Here is a 17,655-nt window from a genome sequence, read left to right on the forward strand (position 1 = left end):
TTGAGGTGATAGATCTGTCGTGATGTCTCCTGCTATGTAATCAGCAAAGATTTCCAAAGTCAAACGCAACAGTATTCTCGACCCGATCTTGAAGTTCATACAGAACAAGACGGTATCGCGAGCCTTGCGAAAAGGAAGGAAAGATCCTGAGAGTGCAAAAGCATCCGCAAGCCTTGAAAACAGAGCCCAATGTTTCAATTGCATATGCTGGTATCGTGCAAAGTTAGACGAGGAGGCTGAAGTAAGACAAACCACGATCCGGCACCTAGTGTCCTATGATATCAAGTAGCCTTGTTACACAAGGGTGCAAGCTTAGATGGCTTCAACAACGCCTCCGACGAATGACAGCCTAGGCACATAACCGTGGTATCGGCACTGGCGGTCACACCACCAAGCGAGCGGCCTCGTCGCACAACTGAGGTACCTCGAAGGGGAAGGTCGCTGCCTGACTACCGTTAATGCAAGGCACAACCCACGAGGACGAGGGCTGTGAAGAACGGCAGTGTTCAAAATTGGGGATGGAGTCGATTTTCCAACAGCCACCGGATCCAGAAGACCATGTCGATCCGTTCAGTGATCACTGATTCCATAGCTACTTTCGCTTTGGTGAGGGTGGTAGCCAGTATCGTAGATATTGCAATACATCCGTAGCACATAGGATAGCATCTTCAGCACTACGTAAACAGGTGCGACTTTTGAGTTTCTGTAGAATATATCAAGTTCGGGTCCGCGCACAGGAAGCTTGTGTCGGTCTAGGGGGGAGCCTTGAACGGTCAGAAGACCATACACTTGTCTAGAGTAGGTAGTACTTAGCAGTTGTATGTAGTCGCACCCCGTACTTATTTTGGGAACACCCGGTCGGCGCCATTAAAAGAGGTAGGCATCGGCAGCGGCGACACATGGGCGTGCCGATGGTCCGTGCAAACCTACAGGCCCGAATAGGGCAACCGAAAAGGTGAGGTTGATCCAATGGACATCAGGTGAAATTGACTGGGCTGAGAAAGACTCGGATGAGCGGCAGAACACGTTTTCGAATAGTGTAATTCGGAAGCGGAAACGTGTGACAATCATAGAGATACACTACGTACGCCGTTCTCACCAAGCCTGATCCTGGCTTGTTTAACACGCTAAACTATCTCTACATAGTAGTCTACCCAGTGGATAGGCGGTGCTGCTTCCTTTCTTAGTCTAGGGAACCTTAGTAAAGTGTCAACGTTTGGTTGTTGAAGCTGGGTCGAGATAATGCATACACTAGATTATGTGTCACGAAATAGAATGCCCGGTCTTCCTCACCTTCGGCAGAGGGCTTCACGCACGACATTTGGCCGAGATCGGGACGCCGAGTCGAGTTGCCGCTACCCCTATTTTTTTGTAATGCCGAACGGGGCTTTAAGGTAGGTTCTGAGGATGGGCACGATAGGGTGCCTCTGCCATGATTAGTGGGAACAGTGATAAAGCTTCTGTTACACAACCACAACAACAACTCAAAGTCATTGAAGGCGGAAGACCGCAGTCCGGTAGTCACACGTGGTACAAGTATAACTCGTGGTTTATACCCTTCGAGATTTGGACACATCTTCTTCGGAACGGCGATGCCATTGGCAAACGGTTAAGATTCTTGTTCGTACGGAGAGGTTGACGCGGCTTGAACGTTAGTTATAGGGCGCACCAGATTGACCAATGCTGGATCAAACATGCCTCTCCATGTACATTATGTCTGCCCAAACCCTCGTTTGCCACGAGAAAACACCTACATACGCCGTAGTCTGATACACTTTGGTACGCTGGATGATGGGCACCTAGCCGGGGGTGCCGCGGTAAAGTCCACGAATCATGCTAGAACCCGCTGATCCACATAGCTAAGGCTTGGTTGAGAATGCAGTCCGGTATCAAGCAGCAAACGCTCGCACCGAGAATAGCACTTGCTGTATCCGGCAGTTCACACGAGCCATCTGATATCTGGGCCCGTCATGCAGTGGATGCTTGTTGTTGATGAGTTGGGCTGGACTGGGTCTCGACTGCCCATGCTGTTTGATCGGCCAATGTTTGAGCACTAAGGTCGGCAGGACTTTGAGTATATATAGATAAAAGCGATAGTCCGCCTTTGAGCAAATGTCCTTTTCTTTGTACCCATCATCACTTGCAGACGCACACACTTGGTCCTTCACAACTTCATCAATCCAAGATCCAAGTCGAGCTTATACTTTCGACATGGTACTGATCAAACTCAATCCAACGGTGGGCGCCACGGATGCCGTGGCGTCTTCCAAGCACTCGGCAGTTCTTCATAGGCATCTGGACACAACGTTTTTGAACATGACGAGGTCTGAAGGAAACTTTTTGATCCTCGAGAATGACCGCAAGATATTCGATGCTTCGGGGGGCGCTGCGGTCGGTTGCCTTGGCTGGGGCGACCAGAGAGTTGCCCAAGCTGTCACAAACCAGGTACTTGCCGCACCGTACTGTGCGACCATTTTCTACACCACCAGGGTCCAGGAGGAGCTATGCCGCGATTTGGTCCAATCGACAAACGGGGCCATGGCGCGTGCCTACATAGTCAACTCAGGTAAGACAATCACCTCCCAACTTTCCCCAGCAGCAACTGACACTTGCCAGGCTCCGAGGCAATGGAGGCGGCTGTGAAGCTCGCCAGGCAGTACTTCCTCGAGATTGACCAGCCACAGCGGACACGATTTATTTCTCGGAAGCAGTCATACCACGGCATCACTCTTGGCGCACTATCCGTTGGAGGCCACGAGGTTCGGCGGGCCAAGTTCGAGCCACTCTTGATCAAGAATGTCTCGAGAGTGTCGCCGTGCAACGCATTCCGCGGCAAAGCCCCCGGCGAGTCAGATGAGGAATACGCCGAGAGGCTGGCCAAGGAGCTCGATGAGGAGTTTCAGCGAGTAGGACCAGAGAACGTTTGCGCTTTTGTCGCTGAGCCCATTGTTGGAGCTGTAAGTTGCTTCACGTGATCGGAGTTGAGCGTGCGCGAATGCTGACTGTTGCTTGTCAGGCCCTTGGGTGTGTGCCTGCGGTCAAGGGTTACTTCAAAGCCGTGAGAGACGTGTGTGACAAGTATGGCGCACTCTTGATCCTTGACGAGGTGATGTGTGGTATGGGGAGGAGCGGCACTCTGCACGCATGGGAGCAGGAGGGTATTGTACCTGATATCCAGACCATCGGGAAGGCCCTCGGGGGCGGTTACCAACCCGTAGCCGGCCTCCTTGCTGGTCACCGGGTGGTCAATGCACTCGAAAAGGGTTCCTCGTGAGTTATGTCCCCGACAGTCCAACAGTGACGATATACTAACTGAAGCCCACTAGTGTCTTCGTCCATGGCCACACATACCAAGGTCATCCTGCCGCATGTGCCGCAGCCTTGGAGGTGCAGCGGATCGTTCGAGAGGAGAACCTTTTGAGCAATGTCCGCGCAATGGGTGATCTTCTCTCGAGCAGGATGCGTGAAATACTCGCAAGCCATCCGAACGTCGATGATATCCGTGGCCGGGGCCTCTTCTGGGGCATCGAGTTTGTTGCGGACAAGGAGAATATGGCCCCTTTCCCGTCAGAGGACCATGTTTGCATGGAAATCTGTCAACTGGGGCTAACCGACAAGTATGGGATCAACGTGTATCCAGGCGGCGGATCAGTTGATGGAATTACGGGCGACCACATTATCATCTCGCCAGCCTTCAATATCTCGCGTGAAGATGTCGAGTGGATCGCGGCAACAGTAGGCCGGCTTGTGTCCGACTATTTCGCAGCAAAGGCCGGGACCCAATAATGTTTCTATTTCTTTTTTGTTTTCTTCTGTGGATTTGGACCCGCGGTTCGTGTTGTCCTTGGGAGCATTCAGGTCCTTGACGGACATGACCTTGGTTTTGGCGTTTACTGATGGGTTTTGCGCCTTTTTCTTATCAGGGACACAAGATGGAACTTGTTCAGGCGAAGGCGATTGTATGGCTAAAAGAGGACGAGGTAGTTCTAGAAATGCGGAACTCGAATCTGACGAATATACACGACCCATGACTATCGTGGAGTCCGTAAAGTGATCATTGCGGGCCACTCTGTAAATACGTCACATTATGGTAGAGGTTGAAATTGGGTTGAACTGGCCGAGTTTCTCCGGTGACTATCTATGGTAGGTTTGTTGGCCGTTTTTCTGTTAAATCAACTGAGGTTGTCTCGGTGTGGCTGCGAGTGGATCAGAGAAAACGGAGATTGAGAAAGTTGCATGCGCTCTTCCGATCTGACAATGCGTCCCGTCCTTCTGGAAGGCAGTATGGATGGAAGGATGGAGGGGAGGAAAAAAAAAAAAAGAGTGACTCCAGCTCCCGTCTTTCTCTTGTGGGGGGTTCCCGTCGGGAAGAAGTCCGTATCGTGCAATGAGTGGAGCTGCTGCGAGATAGTGGGGCGCTGCTGCAGCTTTGGCACAGCCCTTCCCTTAGGTCCCTTTCGGCCCCGCGCTCACGGGGGAAGCGGGGCGGATTGGCGGATCCCCTCCCGCCTGCTCGCCCCGGACTGTTTGGTGCAACCTGGCCTTTGTCCCCCTGTGCTTGGTGGACTTGGAGGTGGTCCGGGCCCCTCCGCTAAGCGAGCGGCTCGCGCCTAGCGTTTAGGGGGCGCCAGGGGGCCAACTGGGCGTCAAAGGCCTGGCCTGCCCGACGATGACCTACCTACCTACCTCTACGTACCGGGCCGTGCTGCCTGACATCAACGGACTACTCCCGACTTCCGATCCTCGTTACCCTGCCGTCCTCCCTGTCCGAGTCCCGCTGCCGACGTCCGAATCACCGTACCACACACCGACGATCGAAGCGCGTAGCGCGTCTTAGTTTGGTTCGGATCGCGCCACAACATCGCAACTATGGCTGTCGGCCTCATTAACGGCCGCCTCGCTGCCGACGAGGAAGCCCGGGCAGAAGTTGACGTCCTTAACTCGCGCCTCGAAAAGACATCCCAACTCACCAAGAAGATTCAGGCCTGCCTGGCAAGGCTGGATGCCACCGGCAAGAGTGTTCGGGATGTTGCCGGGCCTCTCAGTGGCGAGACTAAGAAGCTTCAGGTTCTAGGCAACAGCAAGTCACCCGGCCCTTCATCCCCGTATCTTGTTCATCGTCGATTGAAGCTGACCGTTGAATTACTGTACGTAGACATCGACGCCGTGATCGCCGCCATCGAAAAACTACGATCCCCCGCCGACAGTAAGAATGACGAAGAACAAATCATCCGCATGGGCCCTGAAAAGGCCGGCCTCCCCAACTACCTGGCATCTATCAAGCGCCTGAACAAGGCATTGAATGACATGAAGGCTTCCAATCTTCGATCAACGCAGCAAACCGTCGCCGACCTTCAGCGTCTAGTCAAGACTGGAAATTCCCAACTTGAGAGTTCATTCGACAAACTACTACGGAGCGAAACACCCCGAGCCATCGAGCCTCTACACTATCTCACCAAGAACATGCCCTTCCCGGTGCTCTCCCAAGAAAAGATCACCAGGCTAGGTCTCGTGAACTCATACCTTACCGGGGTGCACCAACAGAACACTGGGGCAGGAAGCTCGCAAGAGTCGCCCGTCATCAAGATCTATGCCGAAGTCCGGGCTCAGTACCTGCTATCAACTTTGGGCAACCTGGCTACGGCAAGCACCAACACAGCCAAGAAAAAGACTCCAGAGGCAGTATACAGGGCGGGCACCAACGGTATGGGAACCTACGCCCAGGCCATGGAGGGTCTATTCCTAGCCGAGTACGACAACATCTGCAGCATCTTCATGAGGGAGGACTGGGGCCCTGTCTTTCAGGCAACATGTCAACCAGCCCTGGTGGAGCTGGGCAGGACCCTTCGGGAACTGAACAGTCACATCAAGTCGCATATCACCACAGACTGCTACCTCGCATATGAGATCGTCGAGATCATTTCCAGTCTGTCCAGTAACCTTGAGAACCGAACGGGCGAGCTGAAGAGCTCTCTTGCTGCGGCCCTGAAGCCCATCCGGGAAACGGCCAAATCATCGCTCGTCGACTTGCTCGAGGAGACCAAGCGCCAAGTCAACAGCCTGCAGACGCTGCCCGCGGATGGCGCGCCCACCCCGCTCGCAACACAAACCATGCAGCGGTTGCAGTCCATGGTCAACTTCTTGCGGCCGATATCCAGCATCATGATTTCCATCGGCGATGGCGGCTGGAAGTCGGCCGCTGCATCCAAAGGAGGGGCTACCGACACCATCCCCAGCCTCGTTTCGTTCGATGTCGGTGCGGACGGGCAAGAGATCTTTGCCCACTACTGTGCCGACACCATCGAGACCCTCCTTTCTTCGCTGGATGCCCGTGCTCGTGTCCTATATCAGCAGAAGAAGGCAGTCATTGGTGTGTTCCTGGCTAACAATGTCACCGTTATTGAGCGTATGATCAACGAATCTGGCCTGGTAACCCTTCTCCAGTCTCGCCTCCAAGTGCTCGACGTATGGAGAAAAAAGGCCACTGCTCTCTACACCGAGACCTGCAAGGAAATCAGTATCCATCTGTTTGATACGGTCCATACCAACCGCACCGCGCGCCCGGGTTCCGGTCAGGGCATGGTAAGCTCGGCTTCGATCATGAAGGGCCTCAGCTCCAAGGATAAGGAGAAAATCAAGGGCATGTTCACGGCCTTCAATTCCGGCTTCGAAGACATGGTTGCCCGTCACAAGCAGTTCACCATGGAGAAAGAGGTGCGCCAGATGCTTGCACAGGATGTTCAGCACATGCTCGAGCCGCTTTACAATCGATTCTGGGATCGTTACCACGAGATCGACAAGGGAAAGGGAAAATACGTCAAGTACGACAAAGGGTCGATCGCTGCTGTTTTCCGCAGTCTTTACTGATTGCATTTTCTCCGCGGTACATTCGGATCAGGGCTCTATCCGTACGTACTGCACGTTAGTACCCGGGGATGAAATTCCTACGCAACTGCGAGAATGAGAATAACCCTAAGCTACCCGCGCATACTTGCACGAATACACATTCAGATTTCTGAACGGTTTAGGGAGGTGGAGTGCGGCAGAGGAGACCGGCAAGACATCAGGCCATAATTGCGTCTCAGGCGTGCATCCTGTCCTTTGATAGGATCTCGCAGACTTACCCATTGCCTATTGGCGAATGGCGTCGGCGCCCGCGCCGTTGTCTCTTGTCTGTGACTGGTGACGGGGATAGGGCGGATGAGAGAGGAGGTCTCGCAACGAATTACCTCCATTGAGAACGTATGTGCGTGAAGGGAGATTGTGATTACGGATTCGCTTTGGCCTGCGCATTTTGCATGGGTGTTTTGGACGATTCGCATGTTTCATGACCGTTTAACGGGGCTTGAGAAGTTGAGGGAAAGAGGAAGGAAGCATAAAAATGATCATGAGTGGGTCAAGGTTGCCTTCACCCCTTGGCTTTTGATCGAAATCACTGAACTAAATTGCTTATGCTAGGATTTCTAGAGATACCACATTCACGGAGAATGGCGTTATGTTTTTGGACGGTATTTGGCCCGACTTATCTAAAACACAGTTCTCATCATCTTTCGCTGTATATAGATTCATATAATCATGTCTTAATTATGATACTATCGTGACTTTCGACGTCCCCAGAGAAGTCATAGTAATGCAAAATTAGGAGATTCCACCACCGATTTAGGTCCATTCATAAACCATAACACCAGCCAGCCACCCGCAACGGACCTTAGCAAAAGCACCCGGCAGGTATAGAAGCACCATGAAGAGAGTGGATAAGGGCTTGGCTGACCAGAAAATCAGATATCATTTTCCTCTCTAGACTCTCACAAGTTATAAATCTGCCTGTGATTCCGGTTTGTTCCATCTTAGAGGAAGCAATGTCGCCAGTCATATCATCTCATCTTGGTTCAATCTTTGGCTGATTGAATGTAACATATACACACCCCCTACCACCAGCCTATGAGCAATTACTAAGTAGTACCCTATATACATCCCCTAATCTCATGACTCTCTACGATCACGATCACTTGTAGAACCAACAGCTTCTCCACCCACAAAAGCTCTATCGGCGATCCCTGATGGGGATGAGCAACTCGTCGCCCTTTTCTGCTGCTAACAGGGTATCCTTTTGGATATGGTAACTCTTCTATCTCAACCCTTTTCCTTAACTTCCTGCTAGGTTTCACTCCGTTGCCGGTTATGGGATGAAAGTTATACCTAGTATTCCCATCTCTCACGCCTTTGTAGCCTGTATCTCATGTTTGTTCTGTACAGTCCGTAAGCGGGAACGGGGGTATTTCGCAACCCGGGTGGCCTCACCCGGCTGTGGAGGGAAGAGGGAAAATGCACATATCGATGGCACTTTCATCACTTCAGTACCTACCTCTACTTACTCTCAATTTTCACCTACTGTATGAATTCTCTGCATGATGAACAGCTCCAGTATACATAGCTAGTCTGCCGGCATTACCTGTCTTACCGACCCTACTCTGTGCCGGCCGTGTCCTGCCGTCTTTTACGCCGGGTTCATTCTTCTCGTCTGTCTCGCGTCTGTGGCGGAGCGTATAGTTTTTCGGCCATGAGCCGTCCGCTCGTTCATTTGTCTTTCCGCAACTGTCTATATAAGAGCGGGAGTGGATGAGACAAATGATCAATGCGGGGGAACGGCGGAACGGATTGTGTGAACAAAAGAGCGAGTTTCTGGGTTTGTGTCGTTTTACGGACGAACTACTAACCATTGAGAAGCTGGTTGACACTTTTTGATTGATGAGTGCCGGTCGAATGGTTGGGAAAAAAAGCAATCAGATGTTACGCTTGCCGAGATCTCGATAAATTTTTAGTAGCACAAGTTCGGAAAAATGGATGATTGTTCTGAAATTGGGACTGAGCTGGACATTAGAGTTGCCTTCCTCAAAAAGGTGCCTCGTGGTACCTACCTGAGTTTGTTCTCCTCAGGAAGGAACGATACTGGGAGAAAATAAAGGCAGGTACGCTATACGTACACGGCAGTTACTCTTCACCCAAACATTCTGTCCTTTCCTCCAGTCTGTTCTTGGTGCGTTCCATTCCCGTTAAACCTACCATTATTATGTCATCCAAAAGCACGCATCGAGAAGTCCGTCGACAAAATCAGGATTTTCCCTTGTTCAAGTTCTCACAAATCTTCCATGTAGCGTCAACGTGGCGTTTCATGCATTTCCAGGCTGTCTAACGGCACAGTAGATCGGAATGTCGCGACACATTTCTATTTGGGAGAAAAGACGACCTCATCATAGATACTTTTACTACGATCACATCAGTTTATACCTTGAGGGATCATGTATGACGGTTTTAGGCTCGATGCAATAGAAAGGTTTCAAAAACAGGAAAGCTTGCTATTTGTCTCTAGTTTGTCATAGAGTCGTACGTTCATGGTATGTTTGTATGTTGGGAGTATCTCCCAAACACCCAACGTCCACCGAGCGAGCTCGGCCCGCTCACTTGCTTGGACATCCCCGCTTCATCGTCTTTCCGTCTTTTACCTCCCATCTCCATCCGCGGAGATCTAGGTTACGGTCCGGGAGGAGTCGAGAATTGTGCATGTTCAGGGGCCCATGTTCATATAATGGCAATATGCACGTCAGAAGCAAGGGGGATTCAATTCCAGTAGGAGAAGGGGGCCCGGAGAGAGCAGCGGAGAATGTGTTGGACAACAGGATTATCGTATCATTATTACATTGAAAACTTGTGAGTGTCTTGCGTAAAAAAGTATAGAACTGGGTGGGTGGTTTCAGTTGACCTATGCTTCTTTCTGCTCTTCTCCCGATTTGTGCTTCATATTTGCGTTATATTCGTACCTTTACCGAAGGTTATAGTCCTGACTCTACTGGGGTCATCCTTCCTCCTACAACTAAAAGTCTTGGCGCCAAGTGTTAGTACTGTCGCCCAGACCCCCGCAAAAACCTTAACGCTACCAAAATCGCCGTCTTTACAGTCGATCCCTCTCACCTTGGAAGCATTGCAAAATGCCCGACGACGAGGCCAATACGGCCAAAACCCCCTTAAGCCTTCCTCCTAATCCCTCTCTACCCCCCGCGGCAAGTTGTACGCCGCTAGCAACTATAATAGCGCCGCAATCGAAGTCCAAGAGGCTTCGCACCGAGGAAGACCGCTGTAACGCCCCAACTACTAATAATACTATTGCTTAAGAACTATTCGTAGCTATTAGGGAGACCGCCGACCTTGCTATCGCTTAAACGGACGTTTTTAAGGCTTTCGTAGAGGCTATTAACTCTTAGGCGGAGCGCTTCGCTACCCGTTCGCCGGCGCACCAGGCTTAGGCCGACGCCCTTTCCCGAATCCTTACTAACGCTATCCGGTAGAAAATTTCTACTTTACTACCTACCCCCTACTTTTCGGCCCTGCCTACCCTACACTTTCTAGCCCTACTTACCCTCCACTTTTCGGCCCCGCCTACCCTATACTCCCCCGCTACCCCGGATTCCCGCCCTACTCTACCTACCCGCCCAACCGCTACTATAAGACCCCTTACCTCCTTCGCTAATACTGCTACTAAAAATATACTATTTAAGCTTAATAACGTTTCTTCCCGCATTTAGAAGGTTAAAATTACCCTACTCCCCCAACCCTAACCCTAAAACTGGATAGTTATATTTTTATTCGAATAGACTCCCAATTCTTATATAAAGATATTACTATATATATAATATAACGTAAAGTAGTTAAACTCCTCGGTCTCCGCTTAGAGGATATTACTACTTACTATACTATCCGGTTTAATTTTACCTTCGTTCTCTAAAATAAAAATATTAAGGCGGCGATTATAGAACGTTCTCACAATATTAAATTTATTTTAGGTACTAATATTAAATTACTAAAGCGTTGGGTAATGTACACGGTCCCCGGCATTCCAATAAAGATCCGCTTTAGTAATAATACGGTTATACTTACTACCGAATATATTATAGAGGAAGTTTATATCCAAACTAGTAACAAGCTAATATACGTCCGTATCTCCCTAAACTATAATACGAATACCCACTACTATACTACGTAGCTCGTTGCTTTTAATACCCTATAAGCCTCTTTTAAACTCTTTAATACTAATAGTATATTATAGTTTATAAATAAGAAGAAATTATTCCTATAGTACCTAGAATATTTTAATTAGTACGGCTACTAGGGTTATATCCGCCTTCGGGTTTATAAAGATTATAGTAAGGCCGGATATTTGAAGGAGGTTTGTACTAACCCCCTCTAGTACGTTAATTATTGTAGGCCCTACCCTACTACCTATTTAAACTATAGGGTTAGATTAGTAAAATATAATAGTAGCTACGTACGGTTATTTAAGTAGATTTATGGAGATATTAAGGTCGTTGGGCAGAAGCGATATAATAAAATTAATAGTATAAATTTAAGAAAGGCTATAGATTTATCCAATAATGATTCGGCGCCCTCCGGCCCTAAAAATTCGAATATTTTATCCCGCTCCTAGCTATAGCCGATAATAGAAGACTTTACTATATTGGAAGCCTAAATCGTAGAGGAATCCTCCAATTCTAAAAGCCTCTAGAGGTCTACTCAATACTGATAGCCGACGGTTAAGGCTGCCTTCTAATATTAATAGAAGGATACTGATAATAACCCTCCGCCTAATTTAATATACTTAAACTCCAAATCTTTTAAACGAATATAGTAAAAAGTTTAAGTATATATACAATTACCCTCTATATAGCTTCGACGGAAGGTGTAAATATTATTTTACTATAAGAACTATAAGTATAGGTTTCGAAAGAGGGAGTTCCACAGACCTTTTCCTTCGGACCTTATTCCTTTTTTTCGTTAATCTACTCTTAAATCGAAGAAGCGACTACGGAGCCCCGAATATTTATATATATTAAAAAAGGCTTCGCTATAATTACTTTCAACCCAAAAGGCCGAATTAATAGAAATATCCTATAAACTATAGTACGTAGGATTATTTTTATTAATATCTACCAGTAGATTAGCAATAAAACTAATTTAGAAGCTTTAGACTAGTAGGAGCCGGCCCTGAGAACTTTTATTATGGGCGATTTTAATGCTAAATACTATTTTTAGTAATCTGGTTCCTAAATAATAGAGGGCAGTACTTTTATTATTAATCTTATAGCTAATAAAGGGTTCGATATTGCGAGTCCAATAAGCGTCTTAACTTATAATTTAAATAATACTATTGATTTTATACTAATAAATATCCCCCTTATAACCTACTAGGTAGTAGACGACCTAGATATTTCAACGAACTATTTCCCTATCCTCTCTAATATTCTAATTAAATAACTAGTCTCCCCCTACCGGTATTTAAATTTTAAAAAAGACTTTAAATTTATAAAAAAAGTATATTAAAAGTATTTCTTTCTTTATAAATACCCTTCAACTAGTGGTGGATACTGTTAAAGACTTCGAATACCTAGTAGAAGGTATTACCGGGGTACTTAAATAAATTCTAGAAGTAACTTATAAATTATTTAAATTAAATAAGGGAGTAAAGTAGTAGAATAAAGACGTAGCTACTATAGTACGGGCTTTCCGGAACTATAAGCGCAATAACTACTCCCTAAACCTAAAAAGAATTAAAATACTATAATAAGAATTTAAGAAGGCGGTTAGGCAGGCAAAGAGAAACTTCTAGAAGAGTATTATTAGTAACGCTGTTATTAATAAAGATATTTACCATATTATTAATTAGTATAAACCCCGGGAATAATTAAACCCCTCCGTTTTATAAGCTCCGGACGGGAGCTTTGTAATAAACCTAAAAGAGAAGGCGAACTTACTATGTAAGAAGCTCCTAGAAAGAAACTTAGCGGACAATAATATTTATAATAGTTGGGCTTCTACGGTCCCCTACTGCTACCTACCCTAGTTTATAGCTATATATATTAATAAAATTTATTAGTACTTTTATAGGGTTGGTAATATATCCCTTAGCACTAATAGTATAATAGTAAAGATATTAAAGGCTATATAGGAATCTATTTCCTCCCCAGTCCAAACCCTATACTAAGGCTACGTCCGGATTAATTACTACCCCCGGGCTTTCTATAAGGCGGAGGTAATAATAATTTTAAAGCTAAATAAGAATCCGGCTACTATTAAAGGATAGAGGCCTATCTCCCTCTTCTTATACCCAGGAAAAGGTTTAAAAAGAATAATAGTACGTCGAATAGCTTAACTAGTAGTTAAATATAGCGTTCTCCACTCCTAATAAATAGGCGCCTACCCCAAACATTCCGCAACTAATATTATTAGCGCCCTCCTTTATAATATTAAGGATATCTTTGGCCGGGGCCTTATAGCTACTCTAATAATAGCGGACGCTAAAGGTACTTTCAACGTTGTACTTAAGAAACGCCTCCTCCTACAATTACGCGAGCAAGGGTAGCCGGTCTTTATTGTTCGGTAGGTCGAATCCTTTATAACCGACCGTAAGGCTTATATTAGAATATTTAAGATACTTGCATTAATGGACCTAATCCTCTACGGCCTGCTATAGGGTTTACTAGCCTCCCCTATTCTCCACTTGCTCTATATTGAGCTAATCTATAGGCTTAGTAACGAATCCTCGAAATTCAGATATATTAATAATTATATTATCCTTACTTTTAGTACTACCTTAGAAGAATCTACCGCTAAGGCGTAGGAGGAGTTGGACCTAATAATTTGGAAGGGCGGAGAGAATACGGTTGAATTCTCGCTAGAGAAGATTAAAATTTAATACTTTTATAAGAAAAAGGCGTAATCGACCCTCTTAATAATCTAATATAGTAATATAATAGTAGCGGCCTAGCCCGCGGTCCGCTAGCTTAGAGTATTACGAACTTAAGCAATACAAGGGCCGCCCAGACCCTCGGGACGCGATAGCCCCGCCCGTAAATAGCTAGTATAACTTACAAACTAGGGGATAGCCCAGAAGGGCGCAGTAGGTAGCTTACCTATATAGGTAGCTCACTAATAAGCTAATACTTATAGTAAACTAGTATTTATAGGTAAGCCAGGGCTTACGGTAAGCTATAACACTAGAGTGAACTATTAATATAGATTACGGGGTTTATAATTACGTAGACAATTGAAAATAGATATTTTATAGTAGGACGAATAGGTATAAAAAGATTATTAAAGAATTTAAATTATTAGATAGTTTGATAATAGTTAATACAATAGATTATTATTATTGAGACTAATATTATATATATATACTTATTATAAACCTTTTAGCTTTACTAAATAGTATTAATAGTCTTTATACCTTTAACTATTTTATTTAAGTAGATTAGACCGCTATTTATTATATATTAACTTTTCCCTTTAGCCTATTTTAAATAATAATTAAAAGTATTTCTTCGTTTTACTATATTTACCACTAGAAATAATAATAATAATACTTTGGGTAAGCCCTTAAATTTTATTACCCTTTAGTAGCAATTTAAGGCTATATAGGAATATATTCTCTAGTTTAAAGTTTAATTTAAGGCTAAACCCGGTACCTCTAAAGTAAAGGTAGGAGAGGGAACTACCTCCGTTAATAGACTAAAAATTAAATTATCCGTACTTAAAGAATTCGATAACTAATAGGTTACCCTTATAGGATTTTTAATTTAAATATATATTTACCTTTACTTCTATAAAAATTGGTTTACCTTTAAATTTGAGAAGGTAGTTTACACCGATATTCAATTTATAAATAAAGCCCTTATTTAATATAAGTCTATTTTTAAGGACTACTATAAGAATAGAGATTAGGCTTCGGATTTTATTAAAAAAGTCTTAAGTTCTTATAAGGAATTTACTTAGGCCCTCTCCCAAATTTTTAGAGAAAAGGATAAGATTTATAGGGTTTAAGAACGATTAATTTATTTTTAATAAATTAAATTTATTTTAATTTATACTACGCTTTTTAAATAGAATATTCTCTATAGTAATATTAATAATAATAGACTAATATAATTATTCTATAATAGCTTTAAAGAAAAAATTAAAGACGAATTCTATAAAGAGGATTATTTTAAAATGATTAATGCTTATATTAATAAAATTATCCGTATTAATAATTAATTATTTTAATAGAAGTAGGAGAAGAAAGGAAAAATAATTACTTTTATTCTTTTTGAATTTAATACTAATATTAAAATTAAAAGGATGTAGGGAATTTATCTTTCCGGAACTATTTATATTAGACCTATAGAAATCGATATAGCCCAAATTAATTAAAGTAAATAGGACCTTTTAGAAATTAAATATTTTAATTATAATAAAATTGGGTATATGAAAAAAAATTACTATACGCTTAAGTAATTAAATTAGAAGAAAATAGATATTATTATAATAGAAGGAATTAGGGTAATTGAAATTACTAATACCGAATATAGTTAAAATGATTTAGAAAATACTATAAATAGAGCTATAGACTTTGATTAGGAAGTATAATAGGAGGCTAATAATAAATATAAATAAGAAAGGCCTAATAAGGAAGACCCTAAGGAGGAGGTGCGGGATACCGATATACCCTAAATATAAATATATTAAGCCCCGATATGAAAAGAAATTAATTACCTTCCTAATACCGATCGGATTCTCCTTATAATTATATATGTAATAAATATTATTCTACCCTTAATTCTACCCCTAATAGCTATAATTAAAGAATTTAATACGTACCAATTTATTAATTTATATTAATATAATTATTCTAATTACTTTGCTAAAGGATATTAAATAGAGCTATTATAATTCTATTTAAATAAGAACGGGAAGAATAAATTATAGGACGACTTCTAGAAGAAGCGTATAATTATTATTAAAGGGGAGCCTTAAGCTACTTAAGAAGGACTTTTAGAAACTTTAGGAGTATATTAATTAATTAAAAAGGATATAGCCTAAATATACCCCCTTTACTATATTTATTATTAAATATTATAATTTTAGTATATTATTAATAATTATTACGAATATTATAGGAAAAAGCAGGATAATTATTTTTAGCCTACTCGAAGGTTCGATTAGTAAGGATAATTTAGGCTAATTACGCGTACCTTTAACTAAAGTAACTTATAAACCGCCCTTATTATAAATAAATAACTTGTATTTAATTTACGCCCTTTTATATAAGTAAATAATTAGTTAATATTTAAGAAATTCGTTATACGCCCCTACAACGTTTATATTTATTTAAAATAAAGAAAAGTAAATCCTTAGTAGTAATAATACCTAATATTTAATTACCCTATTTATATAAAGTAAAAGGCTTAGGATATTAAAAGGGAATTTAATAATTATTTTTATAATATTAGAGTAGTTAAATATAAGGATAAAGAGGAAGTTATATACGTAGTATAATTATAAGAATATAATTCGTTAAACGAATTTAAACTTAAGGAAGAGGACGTTTTTAGTAACTATTACTAAGAATTAGGAAACGGCTTAGGGCCTTTAAAGAGGCCCAGTAAAAATTAAGTCCCTATATAAAACGGATTATTTAATAATATAATTATTAGAAAGATAAGATCCGAGACCCTATAATATTTATAGAGGTCGCCGCTATAGAAAAAGGGAAAGAGGACTAGCGATTTAAAATTGTAGTCTATTAGAAGAATTATTAGACTCTTAGATTAATAAATTTTAAAACTCAATTAAACTTTATTTTACTAAAATTCGTTACTTAATTAAAAATTCCCTAAAAAAAAGGAAGAAAGTTCCCTTTATAATAAAAAAACCTTTTGAAATATAAATTGTAAATCGGGAAACATTATTACTCCTTATTATAATAGAAGGTAAAACGGTTGAAATTAGTTTTAACGTTATTAAAATAAGGCTATTTAAGGATATAATCCTAAAGTATTTATAGTATATTATATATAACCTAGATATTAGTTGGAAGGAAGGTAGCTACTTGTATTTTAGGACGTACTTAATTACTAATAGGAAAATTAGAGTATAGAAGGAAGTAAATTACGAAGGCGCTATTCCTATAGCCTTATTATAAGTAATATAAGAGATTATAATTTACATTATTAATAAAAGTAATAAAGTTATAGAAGAAGGGTTAATAATGTTAGTAGAGGTATTAATAGTTAATATTTAGTATAAATTTAACTATTATTAGAATTAATAAATCGAAAAGTTAAAAATAGTAATTTTAATAGAATATTAAGGATATTAGGCTTTCGTTAGTAAATACTTTAAAGGATTACTACTATAATGTAACGAACGGCGGTCTGATCTGCCTAAGTGAGATAGTTGAAGGTATAAAGACTATTAGTGCTGTTCGGTAAAGCTAAAAGGTTTATAATAAGTATGCGTACGTAATATTAGTCTTGGTAATAATAATCTATTAACTACTATTAAATTATTTAATAATTTAAATTCTCTAATTGTCCTTTTATACTTGTACTTGCTATCTATTTTATAGTTAGCTTACTTATACTATTATAAAGTTGGCTTACTTTGTAAGCCCGGAGTTAGTTTACTATTGTAAGCCCGGAGTTAGCTTACTAGCGTAAGCCCGGGATTGGCTTACTACTATAAGCCCTATTTCCGACGCCCTCTATAAGTTTGCCCTATCCTAAAATTATACGAACTAACCTTTTTGGACTACTTGTACTATTAACGGCCTAATTAGCCTGTATATCT

At 42.5% G+C, this 17,655-nt stretch overlaps 3 protein-coding genes across 3 annotated transcripts; 2 read left to right on the forward strand and 1 right to left on the reverse strand.

Annotated features, from left to right (window-relative positions):
- Positions 1–2,211: 2,211 nt before the first annotated feature.
- NEUTE1DRAFT_145512 (uncharacterized protein) lies at positions 2,212–3,786 on the forward strand (the record flags this gene model as incomplete). The annotated part of the gene is made up of 4 exons (XM_009851434.1): positions 2,212–2,566; positions 2,617–2,957; positions 3,017–3,270; positions 3,327–3,786. The coding sequence occupies 4 exons, from the start codon at positions 2,212–2,214 to the stop codon at positions 3,784–3,786; spliced, it is 1,410 nt and encodes a 469-aa protein (XP_009849736.1).
- A 979-nt stretch (positions 3,787–4,765) lies between these two features.
- On the forward strand, positions 4,766–6,867 carry NEUTE1DRAFT_79701 (uncharacterized protein; the record flags this gene model as incomplete). The annotated part of the gene is made up of 2 exons (XM_009851435.1): positions 4,766–5,119; positions 5,156–6,867. 2 exons carry the CDS (start codon positions 4,870–4,872, stop codon positions 6,865–6,867), a joined length of 1,962 nt encoding a protein of 653 aa, XP_009849737.1.
- A 251-nt stretch (positions 6,868–7,118) lies between these two features.
- NEUTE1DRAFT_116546 (uncharacterized protein) lies at positions 7,119–7,300 on the reverse strand (the record flags this gene model as incomplete). The annotated part of the gene is made up of 1 exon (XM_009851436.1): positions 7,119–7,300. The coding sequence occupies one exon, from the start codon at positions 7,291–7,293 to the stop codon at positions 7,132–7,134; it is 162 nt and encodes a 53-aa protein (XP_009849738.1).
- Positions 7,301–17,655: the final 10,355 nt, after the last annotated feature.

This window comes from Neurospora tetrasperma, assembly GCF_000213175.1.
Source record: "Neurospora tetrasperma FGSC 2508 unplaced genomic scaffold NEUTE1scaffold_2, whole genome shotgun sequence".
Lineage (NCBI taxonomy): Eukaryota > Fungi > Ascomycota > Sordariomycetes > Sordariales > Sordariaceae > Neurospora > Neurospora tetrasperma.